The 20,270-nt window shown below is 45.9% G+C and overlaps 1 protein-coding gene across 1 annotated transcript in view; it reads left to right on the top strand.

Moving 5' to 3' along the window:
• The window catches only part of PTPRN2 (protein tyrosine phosphatase receptor type N2), a 738,567-nt gene that overhangs the window by 196,615 nt on the left and 521,682 nt on the right, over positions 1 to 20,270 (top strand). The window contains exons 6-8 of the mRNA XM_046668847.1: positions 10,954 to 11,187; positions 12,508 to 12,548; positions 15,667 to 16,028. Of these exons, the coding sequence (XP_046524803.1) occupies positions 10,954 to 11,187; positions 12,508 to 12,548; positions 15,667 to 16,028 (637 nt within the window). The remainder of the gene's footprint in view (positions 1 to 10,953; positions 11,188 to 12,507; positions 12,549 to 15,666; positions 16,029 to 20,270) is intronic.

Here is a 20,270-nt window from a genome sequence, read left to right as displayed (position 1 = left end):
TTATTGGAACAGGGGCACAATTTTACATGAACTATATTGATTATTGGACATGTGGTAGACAATCAACACACTTTATGTTGTGTTTTCAAGAAGCCCTTCAAGTAGGAATTATTGACACTATTTATACAGACAGAACCTGAGGCTGGAGGGGCTGGATGGGGTGCCCTAAATCACAGGCGGCAGTGAACCTGGGTTTGGCTGACTCCAGAACACACCAATTTTCTCCTTATTTGTGGTGGGTCTTTTTAGGATCTCTGCTCTGACTTGCCTGAGTTTGACCAGGAGGAGCACCATATGTTCTTCCCACCCAGAATTGGCATTAAACAAAATATTACACGGTGGGGTTCTTTGAGGGGCTGCTGAGAGTTCTCCACCCCTCCTCAGGCTGTCCCCCACGTCTGAAACTGACACTCAAACAGTTCCTACTGCTTTGCCCTCAAGTCGTCGTCCGTTTAGGCTCCTTTCTTTCTCTCGCACCTCACGTCCAGTCCAGCAGCAGACCCTGCTGGGCCTGCCTCTACAGCACGCTCAGGCTTCCCCATGCTCCCCACGAGCGCTGCTGCATGGCAGCACTGTCCCCAGTGGGCTTATTACAGGAGCCTCCTTTGGCCTCCCTGCCCTGACCTTGTCCCAACCGTGGAGTGGAATGGTCCTTTTAAAATTGCAGATCAAATGATGTCTCATTCTCAAAACTCAGCAAGGGCTTCTCACCTCACTGTAAAAATCCAAGTCCTTTTCATGTCCTGAGACCCTGCAGTCTCTGCCCCACACCCCCTTCTCTCACTTCATGCCTTACAGTCTCTTCCCCTTACTTTCTCCATTCCAGCCACTCTGGCCTCCTTTCTGTTCTTCCAACCTTCTGCCCAGGGCCTTTACACTTGCTGTCTCCTCTGCCTAGAGAGTATTTCTCCAGAAACCCACTGGACTCATGCTTCACCCGCTTTGAGTTTCTGCTTAAACTTTGCTTTCTCAGTGAAGTTTTCTCCAACAATCCTATATAAAACAGCATCCTCCCTCCCAGCTCCCCTGTCTTCCATACTTTGGATTATTTTTTCCATGGCCCCTATCACCACCAGACATTCTATGTATTTATGTTTTTAATTGTTTATTTTCTGTCTTTTCTAACATGGATGGAAGTTCCATGAAAACAAGAGCTTTGTTAACTGCTTTAGTCCTGCAGCTGGAAAGGTAGCTGGGCATAGAAAATGTGCAATAAACGTTTGTGGAGGGACGGAAGGAATGAAGGGCACGAGAGAGGGAGGAACATCCCATCTCCTGAACTCTCCTGTTGAAATCTGAGAACCTCTGGGGGGCGTAAATGACTCGCTGATCATTGGTCACCTTCATGAGACCTGGAATGTGTCACCCCCACCTTGGTCAGCTCGAGAGTCTGCCTAAAGAGCAACTTGGGTGAGGGATGTAGGGGGCAAAAGGGACGGAGTGTTTGGATACACAGGGACAGCGACACACCCTGGCCTCCTGCACAGAAGATGGCACGAGGGGTTGAGAGATACGAACATTGCCACGTGGGTGGGATGTGCTGAAGGAAAGTCAGCCTGCTGCACAGTTTTGTCTAGGGCCAATTTGCTGCAAACCAGAGTCTGAATAGTCACCACGATATTCTGTACTCTCTCCTCTGCATTCCTGTTCCAGCACGATGATCCCATCAGCTTACGTTCGTACATATGGAATTCGAGGGAGGCTGGAGATAAAGTTGAGAACTTAGAAGGAATGCTCTGTCAGGTAGACAGTAAACCTTGACACTCATAATGTTCACCAAGTTCTAGACTCCTTGAAACTGGCTTACAGAGTGACTCAGTGGCTTAACTTAGTTGTGAAATGTCATTGCGGGAGAGATAAGAAATGTCTACTGGCCTGCTGCCATTGGGTGCAGATCGGGGCGGGCAGGGATCCCACGTTTTGGAGCCCCTTTAGGATGGGCACCTCAGCTCTGCAAGATGAGGATGGTCCGACAGAGGCTAGGAACAGATCCTTGGTTAACCAAGGTGCTCAGGAATGGGACATTCTTGTCCAGTGAATTTTCTGGTTAAGTTTGCATTAATCAGAAACACATTTTTGATTCAACACTTGTTAAAAATCTCTCATAAATTTATCGATCCGTTTCCTGCCTTGGTCAGTGTGTTCCTGGGACGTTGGGTGGGTTCTTAGGTGCACTGGCCCCTGGGGGCACTGTGCCTGCTGGAGCCGCATCTCTCTGACGAGCATCAGCCTTCTGCAGCCTGGCCTGTGATGTTAGATGAATGCATCTTCTCATCTTTTGTACTATCACTGCAACAATACAGACAACTTAAATTTGGTGGATTTATGTTAAGACTTAGTAAACGGCAGAGTATTGTTTAGCATACTTTCTAGTCTATCTTATTTTTTCATGTATTTTATTGATTTTCTATTTAAAGTATGTTCTTGACATTTTTTTTAAAAACTTTTCTTTCTTTCTTTCTTTCTTTCTTTATTTATTTATTGGGGAAGATTAGCCCTGAGCTAACATCTGCCACCAATTCTCCTCTTTTTTGCTGAGGAAGATTGGCCCTGAGCCACCGTCTGTGCCCATCTTCCTCTACTTTATATGTGGGTGCCCCCACAATATAGTTTGGTAAGTGGTGCTTAGGTCCACGGCCAGGATCTAAACTGGCCTACTCTAGGCCACCAAAGCAGAGTGTGTGAACTTAACCACTACACCACTAGGCCCGTCCCTATTCTTGATATTGTTAATGAAAAATTTTTGCTCAGAGTAACTGAGACCCAAAAATTATACAGTAAGACTTTTTTCCAAAAGACATAATTTGAGTTTATCTTTTTAAAAAATCTGTAAATTAATTGGGTTGCCCTCATTGGGACTAATGCTCATGCATGCGCGCGCACACACACAGACATACACACAGATACATCAAAATGTTTTAGAAGCCAGAGAGACGTGACTTCTGGATAGTACAAGCAAAGTTAATGTATGAGATAGACCAACCACTGAGACCCTATAAGGAGATCAAATAACAGCACATTGCAAGTCATTTCTCCTTCCTCCTAAAACAGACAAGTGTTTGGGCTGACGTGCTATTCAAACTGTCACTTATTACCCTATTTGGAAGCAAATGTCTTTCCTGAATTCAACCAAACAACTTCCAAACTTTTATGACATAATCTACTTGTAAACTACTACCTATATTTTACCCTTAGAAATTAAGAATTAAATTGATATAAACTTAAGATTGGACAAATGTTGCTATAAAGCTCTTAAAACATAAAACTTTACCTTTGCTAAAAAGGTAAAAAACTCTTATTATTTTTATCTCTAATGAGGATCCTCCAAGAGGACTATGCCTTTAATTCTCTATGCTTCTTCAGGGTGATACTTACTCCCAGGTTCTGAACACAATGGGTGCCAATACCAGTTGATGAAATGCATAGTGAGTAGAAGGATGGATGGATGGGTGGGTGTGTGGATGGGTGGAGTCTGGGGTCTGATGTTAATAACTGAGGTTCACACTGTTTAAAACGTAGGTTAGTACTTTGGCAAAGAACTGTCTCACAATGCATAATCTTAAATTGAATGTTGAGCACACGGGGAGGCAGTAGCCCACACAGCTATGCATTTTAAGGGGCTCACTCTGTGTTCCTTGCTTTTGCTTGAGGATTGCAGTGAGCTGTGGCCAGAGCTTATCATTGAAAAATCAAGCATTTGTGTTTACAGTGGATTGGAAGGAATGAAAGGCAACGGAGGGCTAAAGTGATTCTACATCACCTCATTATCATGAAGATAGTTACAATTTATCAGGCACTTATGGCAGCCTGGCACTGGATAAGTGATTCACAGACACATCTCATGTGTCCCTGTGGTACAAATAAGGAAACTGAGGAATAATGAGATTAAAGAACTTGCCCAAGACCACCTACTGGGAGTGCTGGAGGCGAGACTGGAGTCCAGAATGCATGTTGGACCCCAAAATCCGTGCTGGTAGCTCCTCAGCCCTCGGCTTCCTGGAGCATGTTTGAGGTACCGCAAAGCACTCTTTCTTCCAAGTGGCAACAGTGCATTCCCACCAGAAAGTAGTCAACTTTTCTGCATGTGAATCCAGTGCAGTGGCCCCAAGGACATGGCACCATGAGGACTGACATTGTGACTGATAAGAACTTTAAATATGCACTTGGAAACCAAAGTCTTAACCACAACTCTGACAAAAGAAAGGGGCAAACCCCCTGCAGTTTCTAGAGTTATTTGGCCTGAGAAAGCTGATGAGTAGCCGCGGCCCCTGGCAGTGGGGTTCATGGCCAGTATCAGGGCATGCCTGTGATGACAGGTCCAGGCAGGGATCAGACACGGCCTGGCACTGTCATCCTTGCTGGCTGTGGTGGACGAAGGCCTCTTGCTTGCTCTGCTTCCTCCCTTCCTGGCCAGCCACAGCGCCTGCTCAGTTTCTCAAGGTCAGGCACCTGCTGGTCCTAAAACTCTGTCTCCCAGCATCATTCTGTCCCTGTGTGCATACAAATAGTCAGATTCTGCATACAGTGAGTGTGGTGCCCCTTAGGACATGATTCCTAGCTGGGTGATTTTTCATTCTCACTGTGCTGAAAGTGGAGGCTTGCTGTGCTCATGGTTCGTGGAGTGGATTCGGGAAACGTGGGTTATTATGGACTCCCTTCTTTCTGGAAGCACTTTTTCAGAGTGGATGCTTGGTGTCTTTGTCAGTTGGAGGGCAAGTAAGCACCGTTTTGTAGAGAGCAGCAGCCCTGAGGTGGCTCTTCACTGTGCTATATGTGACATGTAAATAGCAGTGCCGCCACCGCTGTTGGAAACAGGCTCCACACGAGAAGTAGCACAAGAAACTCCAGCTGATGCTCTAACACGCCGTGAGAGGGCATGGAATGGGCTCTGTAGCATTTTGGTGATGTAGGTGAGGTGCTAATGGGGGCATAGCTTCCAGTGTCATTTTCTCATCTTTCTCTTGACGTTTTCCTGCTCATCTTTTTTCCTAGCAATGCAGTAGCCACTCTGGGTTGAAAACCTCAACACACATGTACACACATGCACACTCACATGCACACTCATGCATGCACACACTCATGCACATGCACACACACAGGCACTACCACCTTTTCATCCCCCCCAAGAGACATGAGGGCCTTGCCAAAGAACATAACATGAGACTTAATTCCAAACATAACCCCCAAACGCGCCACTTTAACTTTTCCATAACTACAGTGGTCTCGCTGTGTTCAGGTGGAGTCAGTGGGTTTTTGTAATTCACTGTTAAAGTTTTGGCCACAGTAGTGCAGCTAGTGGGGTGAGCGGTGGGCCACTGCAGCCTGTTGGCTCTGGAAGGCAGATCCTCGTGGGATCCGCTATTCCTGGGCTGGTGTGTGAAGAATCCTCTTTTTAGTAGAGCAAAGGTATGTGCTGACTTTAAGTGCTGATTGCTGTATGACATCCGGAAGCGTGGGAGCAGGTCCCTGTGTCACTCACAAACACGTTTGAAGTCACTGACACTGCCCCAAGGTGGCCTCTGCTCATGCCATCCTTCCTGGGGCCTCCCTGCCCCAGCTCACCTGAAATTAGAATGGTGGAGCCAACGAACCTGCTGTCAGATTGGTCAGTGTTCTAAAGAGAGTATTTTTTCCCTTAAGAATGATCATTTTAGCCTGGCTTTATCTGTCTCTTTCCCTCAGTGTAATAAGTATGTAGGGGTCTAGTGCTCACTGTACGGGTTGCAGCGGCCAGCTCCTCTGGGTGCAGCTCAGTCTTCTGGGCTGGGTGTGTTGAGGGTGTGGCCTTGCCTCTCACTGGAGCCTGGTGACTTTGGGATAGCAGTGTCCGACGTGAAGTGGCCCCTTCCCCAGGTGTCACTTTGGTTGCACTGCTGACTCTCCCATCATGACCTCAGGCCTACGATCTGCTCCCTCAGGGCTGTTGGATGCTCAAGGGAGGTGGACGCTGCAGTTTGCTGGGATTGCCTGTTGGAGCAGGACCTTTGCAGAATCCACTGCAGACCGGTGCCTGTGCCATCCACGTTTCCTGATACAGCTCCTTATTTCCATTTTCTTTGACATGAGTGAGTCCTGTGTGGTTGGCATTGGATCTATGGAGGTGGACGGTCAAGATAAGCCCTTGCTTAGATGATAAGCACCAGGAAAGAAAAGTGTTTTGGTCAGAGTAGATTGCCGTGAAACAGAAATGAAGATGTTATACTCAGCTTGTTGTTCACTGACTCAGTTATAGGTTCGAGGTTGTTCCTTCTGATTTTGATTTTTTTTTTTTCTCAGAAAGATTCACCCTGAGCTAACATCTGTTACCAGTTTTCTTCTTTTTGTATGTGAGTCGCTACCACAGCATGGCCACTAACAAGTGGTGTAGGTGTGCGCCCAGGAACCAAACCCAGGCCGCTGAAGCGGAGCATCCTGAACTTAACCACTAGGCCACGGGGCTGAAAGCTACAATGAACAGTGGCTTTTTCAAAACAGCGACAATGGCTATGGCATGTGCACACCTTCAATTCCAAAGCACATCTTTTATCTTTTCTATGAAACAGCCTGTGCCTTATGTCAGCCCAGAAAGAGCAGGAATCTGGTATTGTTTATGTGGGATTGCTCATAAGCAATCCCCCTTTGGCTCCTGTCATCTGTAGGAAAGAGTGACTGTTCTGCGCTTGTCTATTTTTAAGCGTATTTTTGTTTACAAGGAAGTGAGAAATATTATTCCAACTTCATTGCTGGAAGTTATTTTTTAAGGCAAGTGTTCAGTCTCTGAACATTTGGGAGGGCTGCTGCATGGGGCCTGATGGACTCTGGGGACACAGAGGTGGGAGGTGCATTCTCCCCAGGGACTCAAGTCTGGAGGAGTGAGAGGGAAGCAGCCACCAATGTAGGCATTCACCTGCATTTCCTTCTACAGGAAGCTGTTTCAAAATCAGGTTTGGTTATTATTCCGGTGTGCTGAAGTCAACAGACCAGGAGACAATTATCATTGACAAGGTAGTTCCCCAAGAGGAGGGGGTGTGCCATGCCCTGCGGGGCTACACAGGGAAGCAGCAGGTGGTCAGGAGGCAGAGGGAGGGGAACCGTGGGCAGAGCAGGAGAGGCGGGGCCAGCAGGTTTAGGACTGGCTAGTGTGGGTGATTCAGGCAGGCTCTGGGCCAAGGGGTTATTGCTGATTGTCTGATGCCTGACTCGGGGGTAATTAGGGTGGCAGATGGTGGCCCAGAGTGTGAGTGCCTCATAGAGGACAGGGTTGGAGTTGGGCTCTGGACTGGTTGGTGGGCATTTGAAAAGCAGTGTTTGCTGACTCTGGGACATGAGTAGCTCTAGTAGGGGCAGTCCCTCCCGGATCAGCGAGGCCCCAGATGTCGGAGCATCAGAAACACATGGTTAATACACAAGGCAAGGCCAGGGTGGTAGAGTGACGTCCTCACTCTGTGGCTTCAGTGCTGCCCCCAAGGGGCCCTGCTGCTCCTGCAGGAGAACACGTCAGTGCAGGCGACAGCTCCAGTCCTGACCACAGAGGTCGGCTGCATACGCCACATTTAGTGTATACCCCACTTCAGAGGACACCACCGACTATCGACTATCATGCCAGCTTCAGGTCAGGCTGTGTTTCAGAAACAACTGTAGTGGAGACTGTTAAGAATTTTAAATCCAGAAGGGGTCTCTGTGGTCAACAGGAAGTCTGACGGAATACGTCCTCCAATAGTAAAATCAGAAAATTATTGCAGTGACTCTTCCTTGGCAAGAGAGAGACTGTGGGGAGAAGGTGGGCATGGCAGAGAATGTTCCGGAATGGAAACAGAGCACTTTAACATTTCCTTATGACAATGTGGCAAGACTGCCCCTGAAAAAGATGAGCTTCAGTTAGTAGGTAAAAGTGGACATTTTCTTTCACTCAAAGAGCTCATAATAGGCTCTAATTGCTTATCTTTGAAAAATCGGTAAGGTCTGGGTAACCCAAAACACTGTCTTCTGTCATGCTTTTGCAGTGTGTACAAAGCTCGTTTTGACCAGGTGACGCTGCCTGCTGTGTCAGTCAGCGCTGACTGGGAAGTAGAGCCCTGGCTGTGTGGGGACCCGTGGCAGAGTGGAGGGTGATCTCAGGTCAGCGGTGAGCTTGGGAAAGCTGTGTGGAAGGAGCCTGGTTAGATGGCACTAACATCGGCATTCCCTGGGTCCTCTTAGTGCAGCGTGGGGTGGCCTTGGAATTGCCCCAGAGAGCGTATTCCTTCTGCGTGCTGTGTATCAACACGGAGTGCTGGCCGGCAAGTGCCTGGTACTGTGGTTGTTGGTGTCTGGAACTTTCTCTCACCTGCTGGTGGGGACGAGAGGGAGAAAAGCTGCTGGGAATTGTGTTTGTGGCTCTAGTTCAGCAACAAAAGAGGGAAAGTTGAAAAAACATAAAAAGCCTAAATTTCTTAATTTGTAAAAAGCAGACACTAATCCCCACCCTGCTTGGTTTAGAGGATTGCTGCGTAAGGCTGCAGGAGTGTCGGCCCGAAGTCCCCGTTCTGGTGTTGTGGGGCAGGCAGGGCACGAGACCAGCCGTCCTGCGTAGAGCTGCACCGAGGGTCAGAGTCTCAGCATTGCAGACTGAAGGAAAGGAAGTCCAGGCTCCCTCCTACTTCAGAGATGGGACTGCATCACATTGATCACTGTTCTTGAGGGCGATTTACATATAGGGAGATGTACGGATCCTAAGTGTACAAATTAGTGAGTTTTGACATGTGCACACATGCAACTCACACCCCACCAGTACTCAGACTACCCCACTCGGTCCCACACCTGCTGTCACTGCTCTGACTGCCCTCCCCAGAGAGGCTGCACCTGGTTCGCCCTCGGCTTCCTATCAATAGAATCATGTGTATTCTTTAGTGCCTGACTTCTTTACCCAGCATAATCCTTCGTGGGTTCACCCCTATTTTTGCGTGTATTGGTAGCTCATTATTGCTTATGTGGATGAACAACAGATTGTTCATCCTTTCTCCTGTTGGTGGACATTTGGACTTTTAGAGTGTTTTTGTTTGCTATGCATGTTCTTATAGAAATCTTTTGTGGACATAGGTTTTCATTTCTCCAAGGTCAACATCAAAGAGCCCGCTTTCTGGGTAACATGGAAGGTGCATATTCATCTTTATAAGGAATTGCCTGTTTTCCCAAGAGTTGTAAAATTTTACATCCCCACCAGGAGTGTATGAAAGTCTCTGTTGTTCCATATCCTCTCCAGAATTTGTTCTCAGTCTTTTTAATGTAGTCATTTTAGTGGGCATGAAATATGCCTAATGTAGTTTTAATTAGCCTTTCAATGATTACTAATGATATTGAGCATTTTTTCATGTGCTTATTGGCCATTTGTATATTTTCTTTGATGAAGTTTCTGTTGAACTATTTTGCCTGTTTTTATTGGAGTGCTTTCCTTTTTATTGTTGATTATTGTTGTCGGAGTTTATACCTATATATTCTGGATAAAAGTCTTATGTCAGAGGTTTTTGTTCTATCGCCTTTTAAAAAAATACTTATCTTTCTCCATTGAAATGCATTTGAGTTGAGGGCCTTTGTCGAAAGTAGTCTACTTAGAATTATTATCTTAGTACCCCATGTAAAACGTGGATAAACCCTACAATGGCGTGATCCCACTTGCAACGCTGTCCTCTGTGTCATGTAGCTTACATCTACATGTATTTTATAAACCCTACATTAAATGTTATTAATTTTTCCTCTCTAACAATCAGTTGTCTTTTAGAGGAGCTATGAGGAGAAAAATGATGGTCTTTTCCATGTACTCACCTATTTACCCTTCCAGGAGCTTCTCAACACTTCCTGTAGCTCTGGGGTTCCATCTGCTCTCGTTTCTCTTAGTATTTCTTGTAGCCTAGGTCTGCTGGTGACGGATTGTCTTAGCTCTTTTTCTATAATATGAAAATGTCTTTCACTCTCTTCTTTGAAAGATATCTTCACTGGATACAGACTTCTGAATTATATGTTTTTTCTTTTTTTCCCCCTTTTTTCTGGGAGGGGTGAGGAGGATTGGCTCTGAGCCAACACCTGTTGCCAGTCTTCCTCTGTTTTGTATGTGGGATGCCACCAAAGCATGGCTTGTTGAGGGGTCTGTAAGTCCATGCCTGGGATCCGAACCTGCAAACCCTGGGCCGCCAAAGCGGAGTGCACAAACTTAACCACTATCCCACCAGGCTGGTCTCTGTTTTTTCTTTTAACACTTCAAATATGTCATTTGTATGTATACTATCAAATGTATAGTTACATATATTATATCAAATATGTTATTTTTACAAGACGTTCATTATATCTCGTGACCTCCATTTTTTAAGAAGTCAGCCACTACCTGTATCATTTCACACTACATGTGATGTGTCTTTTACCTCTGGCTGCTTTTAAGATACCTTCTCTACCTCTGGTTTTCTATGAACTGAAGGAATTTGACTATGAGATGCCATTGTGTGGTTCTCTTCGTATTTGTTCTTCTTGGGGTTTACTGAGTGCCATCAATCCCTAAGTTAATGCTCTTCACCAATTTTGGGAAACTTGTGGAGGTTTTTTTTTTTTCAGTTTTTCGCTCCGATTCTTTCTCCTTTCCTTCTTGGACTCCAATTACAGTATGTCATGCCTGATGCTGTCCCACACCTTACTGAAGTTCTGTTCAGCCTTCTTCAATCTTTTTCACTCTGTTCTTCAGATAACAATAATTTCTATTATCTGTCTTCAAAGTTCTCCTTTATCCAATGTGCTGTTAAGGCCATCCAGTAAGTTTTAAATTTAAAATTCTGTACTCTTCAGTTATAGAATTTTCATTTGGTTCTTTTTTTTATTCCCATTTCTCTGCTCACTTTGCTGATGTTGCCCATTATGCCTGTATTTGTGTAGCTCCTTTAAGGTCCTTCTCTCCTCATGCCGATGTTGACTACTTTTCTCTTTATTCAATCTGCGTTTGTTTCCCTCTAGAAGCACTAATTCAGAGCCTCCTGAAGGACCTGAGGAGGCATCAGGTTGACATGGCGAGTCTGAGCCCCCTGGACCCCGAGGAGATGGCCCGTGTGATTGCTAATGCCATGCAAGGTGTGGGTACAGAAGGGGAGCGGGAAGAGGCCGGAATGGGAGTCGGAGGAGAACCGGGAGAGCAGGTGGACAGCCCCGAGGCAGGGCTCCACGAAGCCCGCAAGGTCGGAGATGTGCGAGGTGAGCCTCCCAGCTCCTGGGCCCCTTGTGTTTGTGGTAGATGTCGGGGGAGGCCACAGGTCTGCGGAGAGATGGCCCACTTTCCAGGCTGAAATGCGTTCTTTCCGCTGGGGAGGTGGGGATTTCTATTAATGATTTTTATCTGTTTGAACTTTTGCCTCTAAAAGCTTTCTTAACAGGCTAAGCCTACCAGAGCAATTATGTTGAAAGGCAAATTGCTCTCTGTGAGATGTAATTCCTGTGTGCTGAGGTTCAGAGTTAGAAAAAAATGGGAGTGATAAAGTTTTTGTTTGGATTGTGCTGGTAAATATAGTCAAATATTTGAATCATAAAGTGAAAGGGGTTTATTTGAATGCCTGCTTGAGGCTCCCATTCACCCTCTGAGGCTGCTCCAGGGAGAGAGCAGAGATCCCCCACAACACATGCACACACACACACACACACACGCGCACACGCATGCATGTGCCCACGCAACACACATGCAGCAGCCGGAACCCTTGAGCAGAGGGCCGAGCAGGACAGCTCGATCTCCCCCAACAACTGCCTTCGCCAGGCCTGATGGCTTTGCAGAGCCCCTGGAGCTACATTAAAGCATCTAGCTCAGTGCTGCACACAGAGGGCACACAGACAACACACCGGGAAGACACCTGTCTCCTTCCTCTGTGGGCGGGACAAAGGTTAGCTTGGAAGCTAGAAGCATGGCTTGACGTATAGGATGCAGGAAAAGATGCTGAAACTCCACCAGGGCAAGGCATTATGTTAAACAATTGTTAATTAAAAGGATTGATACCTATCCTGAGGGCTAGGAGGGATCCAGAAGGTGTCAGGTGCCCCCAGGAGCAATTGTTTGGCCTTCAGAAGTGAGTTATGCACTGTTGGACATTGCAGGCAGGATATTTATTTAGAGAAATGACTACCACAGGAAAATAATGAATTCTGAAGACATCTTAACTTGAGATGGTTTGGGTTAGATGCTTCACTGTACTTTTTTGTAACTATTAACTGCTCCTGGCACAATGGATTTTTCTTGCTGTGAGCTCACACTAAGGGTAATACACAGATCCGTGGAACTGGTCATGTAATTAACCAGTGACTTCACATCTGACATTTAGCTGGCACCCCCTCCTCTTTCATGAAGTTTATAGAGCACTCTTATTGTACTACAAGCAGAGAAGGTTTATTTATAGTAGAAATTAGGCCAACATCATTAGGACTAGTCTTCAGTAAAGAAGGGTTCTATGTGGTTGTCTTTTTACACACTGTGACACTTTGTGATGACCTTCTCGACAAGGATTTTGATAATGCTCATGTCTTTCACAGATAACAGAGTACAAGACGATGATGATAGAGTTTATGAAGAGGTAAGATGGAATGTCATTGCAGGTTTGGTTCACATTAAACTCAGAGCTGTATTGATAATCTGTTTATGTCTTGGGAATGTTTATAAAATACAAAGTTCTTTTTTTCCAGAAAAGGCTGGAGAAACCCTCATAATCCCCAAATTGAGAAAAGTATAAAGAATACATACAAAATGGTGTATATTTAGATTTTGTTTTGTTGTTTGTGCCATCATTCAATTCCGACTCCTAGCGCCCCCATGCACAGCAGAGCGGAACCCTGCCCTGTCTGTCTGCGTCATCTTCTCACCTTCCAGCACTGCCTCAGACAATGCTCTGCTGCTAATCATAGGGTTTTCATGGCTGTTTTTCCGATGTGGGTGGCCAGGTCCTTCTTCTTAGTCTGTCTAGTCTGGAAGCTCTGCTGAAACCTGTCCACCATGAGTGACCCTGCTGGTGTTTGAAATACTGGTGGCAGAGCTTTCAGCATCACAGCAACATAGAGCTGGCACAGTATGACAAGTGACAGCTGGGTGGTGTGGTTCCCTGACCAGCACAGGTACCTGGGCCATAGCAAGAGCACCGGATCTTAACCACTAGACCACCAGGGCTGGCTATATTTAGATACATACTAATATCTGTGTTCAGATTATATACTAATATTTATCTTTTGTATAAATATGAAAATATGGTTAATACAAAGAAGAAAATGAGTATTCCTTAGAATTTCCCCACCCAGGGATATGGAATGATAACATTGCATGACAACATCACATGCCCACTAAATATGCTTGACATTGTCCTGTGTGTGCTGATTTTTGAGGTTCACATAACAGGGACGTTGACAGGCTCTAGATCATTTAGACCTGCACTGTCCGAAGTGGTAGCCATTAGCCATCTGTGGCTATTTGAACTTGAATTTAAATTCATTAAAATAAAGTAAATAAAAAATTCAGTTCCTCAGCTGTACTAGCCACATTTCAAGTGTTCCTTAGTAACCTCTGGGTTGGATGGCCCCGATATGGAACATTTCCATCATTGCAAAAGATTCCATCAGACAGCACTGGTTGAGAAGGCAGTTTGAAAAAAGGCTTAGTCACAGATAACACCCACTCGCTGAGTGGTTTGTTGGTTTTTCCTATTACAGAACCTCTGCTCATTATCATTAGTACAAGTCTTAGGGATGCAGAAAATCAGTTCATAAGCAATGACAATCACATTATGTGATTCCACGAAATTCTAATTTGTGGAGTGGAAAAAAAAATTTTGGTTAGTACTTCTCTTGTCAGTTTGTCTTAGTGGTTTTCTGTTCAATGCTTGTTAACAAAGAGTGGAAGAAAACATCAGCAATTCTTTTAAATGTCCATCAAAAATGGTGGGATATTCTATCTGAGCTGAGGAGGGAGAAGTGGGGTTTAAGAAACACATTTCCTCATTGGGAAGTGGAGGGTAGGAGATGGGCAGTGGCTGAGCGTGGCTGGACGCCAGGCTGTAGGGTCTCCATATGGCACACAGTTCAGCCAGATTCCTGAACCTGCCCTATGTGGAGACCCCTAGGGCTTTTATATTACAAAGTTTTCATCCCAGATGAGTTGAATTTTGATTCATTTCTCTGTTACTTGGGGTACATTTTCAAGCAATTTTTTCCAAAAGGGTATTTGAGTGTCATATTCTCTGAGTCCTTATTTATTTAATAACATCCGTTTCTTCCTCACACCAGGAAGTGTGAGGAAGTTTAAGTGAGAACACTATTCTCTTTCCTTCACAAGCCTGAGGACATTTTCCATCCATATTTGGTAACTGAAATGCTATGACTGTCATCATTCAGGATCCAAATTTGACCAAATGTTTTCATCAAACTCTAGTTTTCTTTAAATAATTCCAAAACACAAAAGGAAAAGTTATGAATAATTTTTAGTCGAAAAGGAAATAATTAATTTCCTTTATTATCCTCCCTAATTTTCTAAATACATGTGTTTTGGTGAAGTGAGTTGTAAAGTAAGTCCAGATTTCCTGTTTCTGTCTAAGATAGTATTAGAAATGTGGTTTCCTAGTAAAGAAAAGAAATGCCTCACTGATGAGCATGGAACTTTTGCTCACGTGTTCAGGTGTCCTTGGCATGCTCTGCTTTGTGATGCACCAGCAGCAAGAGCGGCCATTTGTTTTCTTAAGAAGTGGTGCTGGGTGTCTGCGAGGCTGATGCGGCCCAGGGATGCCATCTTTGACATCAGTTAGATCTGAGTTAAGATTCAGGATCTGCCAGTCACTACCCCTGTGAATTTGTGCAAATTATTAATCTCTATAAGCTCCAGAGTCTACAAATTAGAGATAAAACTAGTAAGGAACTCATGGGTTGGGGTAATTAAATGAGAATTTTCACAGAGCACTGAGCACAGTGTCTGATATATAATCAACACTGAGTGTTGTAAGGTAATATTCAGCAGGCAGGCTGTCAATTAAGTGGTTCTAAGGACCCTCTTGTCTAGGAAACAGGGATCAGGAAGGGGTGAGTATTGGCATGTGAAGACCAAAGATCCCCTAGATGTTGTTGGGATGTGATTGTCCCTGTGACTGCTCAGTCCTGGAGCCTCAATTTCTCTGTGAAATGGGGGAGGTATGACCGTTCCTGACTCACAGGGTTATCATGAGGACTCGGTGAGTTCATGCATATGAGCATCTAGTACTGAGTCCTTGTGCGTTGTGAGAACTCAGTAAATACAAATAATCATTATTGTTGTTATTCTTAGGTGTTCATTGTTTCTAGAGGAGTAGGATGGGGTCTCAGAATCACATGGGCTATTTTTTAAAATCTAGATGCCAAAGACCTACACTGAGGGTACAAAATCAGATTCTTCAGGAAGGTGTGTGTGTATGTTTCTGACCGAGACAGGCAGACAGAGACAGAGAGACAACGCACTGTTAAGTGATTCTATGCATAGTGCCTTCATCCTCCAATTTGTTGAAAATTTCTCCTCTAGGTATGATTCTAAATACAGGCTGTAGAAGCTTTGCCTTCATCAACTGTTTTGTTTCACGTTACTGTTATCTGATGTGGATGACTTTGTCACAGATGGCCCTTCCATCATGCAAGTTGACAGTCTTTCTCCCAGACATCACCTCACATGAGTTTCCTTTCTGCTAGGTCAATCGTTTGAGCCTCACACTTGGGGACCTCCTGCAGGATCCTGGGTCTCAGTTCTTGCCTGGAGCTCCCCCTCTTGTGGAGTCCTTCAAAACAGAGATCAAGAAATCAGAGGACCCTGGGGCCTCCCTGTCTTCAGAGGAGGACAGTGCTGGGGTGGAGAACGTAAGGAGTCAGACCTACGTGAAAGAGCTCTTGGAGAGGCCCCAGGTCGACGGGTTTGGGGAGTTCCAACGCCAGATTCCAGGGGCCTGGAAGGAGGACCGGCGCCTCGAAGCAGGAGCTCAGGGACGCTCCGGCGAAGGCCTGGAACTGGAAGTCCAGCCTTCTGAGGAGTCCGGCTACATTGTGACGGAGACCGAGTGAGTAGGGGCTTCGGCTTTTCCCTCCTGGTGGCTGAGGTCCATAAGCCTCACTGGAGTGAGGAAATGCTGTTACTTTTGCCTGTGTTCACCTGGGGACATGAGGGAAGACATCCCTGCTATTGCAGGTGTCGGGGGCAGCCAGGAGCCAGCCCGGGCCTCTCAGCCAGTGTCCTGAACTGGGAAACTGAGTGTGAGGACAATTCTCCACAAAACATCCCAAACCAAGCCCTTCCTAGCTCCTGGGTCCTGGCCTCATCGCTGCTGGTCAGACCATGGGGCATGCTGAAGCAGGCCTGTTTTCGGGGTTGGGGGAGGCGGTAGGGGCTGGAGGAGCAAAGCCTGGGCGGGCGCTGGGGTTCCCAGGAGGAGTAGGTGGGACTTGGGTCTGCACTGAATGCTGGCTCTGTGCCTGTTAAAACTCCAAAGCTCTGTCTATTTCTCACCGAAGTGGTCCAGGTATCAGGATGGGAGTCATCCTTCAGAGGGAAGAGCATGCCTCACAGCAGCAGAGTATGCTGTCCTCGCTCTCACTGTGATCTGAATGTGACAAGGGGCAGAATTCAAACAGCACGTACCTGGCAGGCGACAAGCGGGAGGCCCCATTGTTCAGGTCATCTCACTAATGAATCTGACATTACAAAGCACCATGCTTTGTAAAAATGTTGTGTTTTCTTCGAGTAATGGAATTGGTGATTCCAAAGGAAAAACATATCTGGCTGGCTGCACAGACACATGTGCGTGTGTGTGGCAGCTGTGTGTACACCCATATCTGTATATAATTTTGCTCTTGTGTTGTATTGCACACTTGTTCAGGTGTTTCTTCATAAATTCAGAAGTCGATCGTCTTTCGGTGATCACAGTGGGGAAGGGGCTGCGTCAAAGCCAGAATCGATCTCTCCTGCTGATTCTGCAGAGTTCACACCTCCTGACAAAATTCAATCCACAGCGTGTGCAAGTTGTTGCTACACTGCAAATAGCAAATTTCATTAGTGAGAAGTAGTTGCATACCACAGTTGGGCAGAAAATATTTGATTTTGAGCTCAAACTACAGACCATCTGTTAAAATCAGATTGAAATTTAAGACTCCTTTCAGCTGTAGAGGATATTCTCACCTGTGTCTTTAGAGAAATCCTCAGCAGCAGACACTTGAAGCTTGCACCAAATATTGACTCAGTTTCCTCGAGGACTTTTTTTTTTTTTTTTATTAATGTTATGATGGATTACAAGCTTGTGAAATTTCAGTTGTACATTTTTGTTAGTCATGTTGTGGGTACACCACTTCCCCCTCCGTACCCTCCCCCCACCCCCCCTTTTCCCTGGTAACCACCGATCAGATCTCCTTCTCAATATACTAATTTCCACCTATGAGTGGAGTCATATAGAGTTCGTCTTTCTCTGACTGACTTATTTAGCTTAACATAATGCCCTCGAGGTCCATCCACATTGTTGTGAATGGGCCAATTTCAAGGACTTTTTTTTTTTTTAATATTTTATTTTTCCTTTTTCTCCCAAAGCCCCCCAGTACATAGTTGTATATTTTTAGCTGTGGGTCCTTCTAGTTGTGGCATGTGGGATGCCGCCTCAGCCTGGCTTGGTGAGTGGTGCCATGTCTGTGCCCAGGATCCGAACTAGTGAAACGCTGGGCCACCGAAGCAGAGCGCACAAACTTAACCACTTGGCCACGGGGCCAGCCCCTCGAGGTCCTCTTTTTGAGATGTGTCTGCCCCTTTCTGACTTCTTCACCTAGATGGTGTGCTCCATGTGTTTGTCTCTGACCTCATGGTCCTTTTCTTAGAATTGGAACTCCTGGTGGGTATGTGTCTTTAGAATCATGCCTTACAGAGAATGGCAGAGAGGAGCTTGAGCAGTCTGTCCTGCTGAGGGCACAGCTCTGTGCTATTAAAGCGAAGGTGAGATTCGTGATGCAGACCATTGTACCAACCTGTTCCTTACTGTAAATCATCAAAAACGCTGTGTTGTGGATTTTTCTCTTCCTTGGGAAACATTGCTATGCTGTGTGTGTGTATGTGTGTTTATATGTGTGTTGTGCATATACGTGTTGTGTATGTGTGTTATATGTATGTGGGCATGCGTGTATGTATGTTGTGTGAATGCATGTGTTGTATTGTAGTCTGCATGTATCTCTGTAATATCTGTGTATATGTCTGCATGTGTATATGTGTTCATGTGCATATGTGTCCACATGCATATGTGTGTTGTATGTGTTCATGTGTTGTATGCGTATATGTCTGCGTGTGTATATGTGTTCAAGTGTATGTATGTGAATGTGTGCCTGAGCGAACATCTGCACGTGCATGCGTGTTCATGTGCATGTTTTCATGTATGTGCACACATGTGTTCATATGCATGTATGCACATGTGTGTATGTCTGAACATGTGTGTATGCATGTGTATATGTGTATGCGTATGTGGGTATATGTATGTGAGTGTGTGTGTGTGTGTGATTACCCATGGTTCCTGCACTGCACAGCTCCTCTGGAGCCTTCTTTCTCCCTCCAGGATGTCATTGTCATCATGTCCCGATACCCAAGGGCTTGTTCCAGCATGAGGCAAGGGTGCTTGTAGGGAGATGCTGGCTGCTCCCTCTTCTGGGATCCTGGGGCTCAGCTGCAACACCAGGAGGATGAGCACCTCCATGGAAGTGCTGGGAAGAGAATTCTGCTCATTCGAAAGACTCATGTGAAGGCACCTTGTGCTGATGGGGGCAGCCGAGGATGGTGCAGTTTGTCTGGGAACCTCGAGGGCAGGACACTCCATATTGACCATACTCTGCATTGGGGCCCATCTGTGGAGGAAACTGACCGTTTGTTGTGAGTGGTCGAGGAGAGACTGTCCACTTGGACATCTCCTCGTGCTCTGGTTAACTTCCCAGGAGAGAAGGAAGCCATTACCAGGGTGGGTGTTCTTTGCGTTCAGAGTTTGTTTTCCTGTGGAGCTTTCTGGCCGTCCTCTGGGACGTGAGCTACTCCCTGTTGCAGTGAAGCTTACAGAATATCATTATCTTATCTTAGTGGCTTTCCCTTACTTTTCTCTTGCTGCTTCAATTGGATGAAAGATATATGGTGCAGATAATACAGCTTTATGTCAGTAATTCTCACTGTTTGTCACAAGGCATAATGCACTAGAAGACAGATTGAGGTTTCTGCTTCTGTTGTCAGATTAATTGGTAATTTGGCATTCTCTGGGGCAAGTTTTCACCCGGTCTCAGCTTAAACCTTAATAGATCAGCTATTAATTGACAAGAATTCAATGCCATTCTTTAATAAAGATTTTTGTATATTTGGCTGTCCAATAAAAAGGCAAAGGAATGTGACTTGTAAGTCAGTGTTGTCATCGACGTGCGTTCTCTCTGTTGACGTTTAGGTGGGTGAGTAACAGGGCTTAGCTTTGCCAGCTCCACTGTCTCTTCTCCATTTTCTGATGGACAGGGTATAGTTTAATCCTTCACCGTTTACATTTTCCTCCTCTTTACAAACTAGACAGATTATTCAAGACTGGATGAAGCGTAGGACGGCCATCCCTGGTCCTCTAAGGATGATTTAAAAATGATTTCAAGGTAGGTCGACAGGAAGAGATCACAGGATGGAAGGGGAATTTGAAGCAAAAGGGGCTGTTTACCTCTCAGCAAAGAAGAAACTGCCGTTTACGTCTGGTAAAGAAATACTCGAGGGACATGTGGCTGGACTGGTATGCCTCTCTTAACAAAAGAACTCCTGTGTTTGGGATGTGTTCCTGGGGAAGGATCACCTGAGCCGACGAGAGGGACTCTGGAGAGGTAACCATGGTCATAAGCATGTGGAGGCCGAGAAGCAGAAGTGCAGCGAGTCTTGGATCTGATGCTGGCCACAAGCAGAGTCGCATGGGATCCTCTGCCGCCATTGGGACAGGGCTGTCCCCACAGGTTGTGGGTGGCTGTGGACAAGGACGTAGGTTGCATGGGTTGTTAGGAGCCCAGCAGTCCCTCGCTGGAAGCACTGGAACACCTGCCGATGGGTAAAGCGTTGATCTCCTTCTGATCTTTGCAGCCTTGGGTGGGTGAGGACAGCTCATTGGGAGGCCATCGGTCAGGGTGGGGATCCCATTCCAGTCCTGTGTCTTAGGCAGTTACTTTTCTCCCCGGGCTTGATTTCCTGTCTCTAAAGGGGCAGTGATGATAGTGTGCACCTTGAGGGGCTGTCAGGAAGAGCAAATGTGATGCAGGAAGAATGATAGCTGGGA

This window comes from Equus quagga, chromosome 8 (genome assembly GCF_021613505.1).
Source record: "Equus quagga isolate Etosha38 chromosome 8, UCLA_HA_Equagga_1.0, whole genome shotgun sequence".
Lineage (NCBI taxonomy): Eukaryota > Metazoa > Chordata > Mammalia > Perissodactyla > Equidae > Equus > Equus quagga.
Note: the sequence above shows the minus strand (reverse complement) of the source record. Positions and strands in the feature narration are given on the sequence as shown.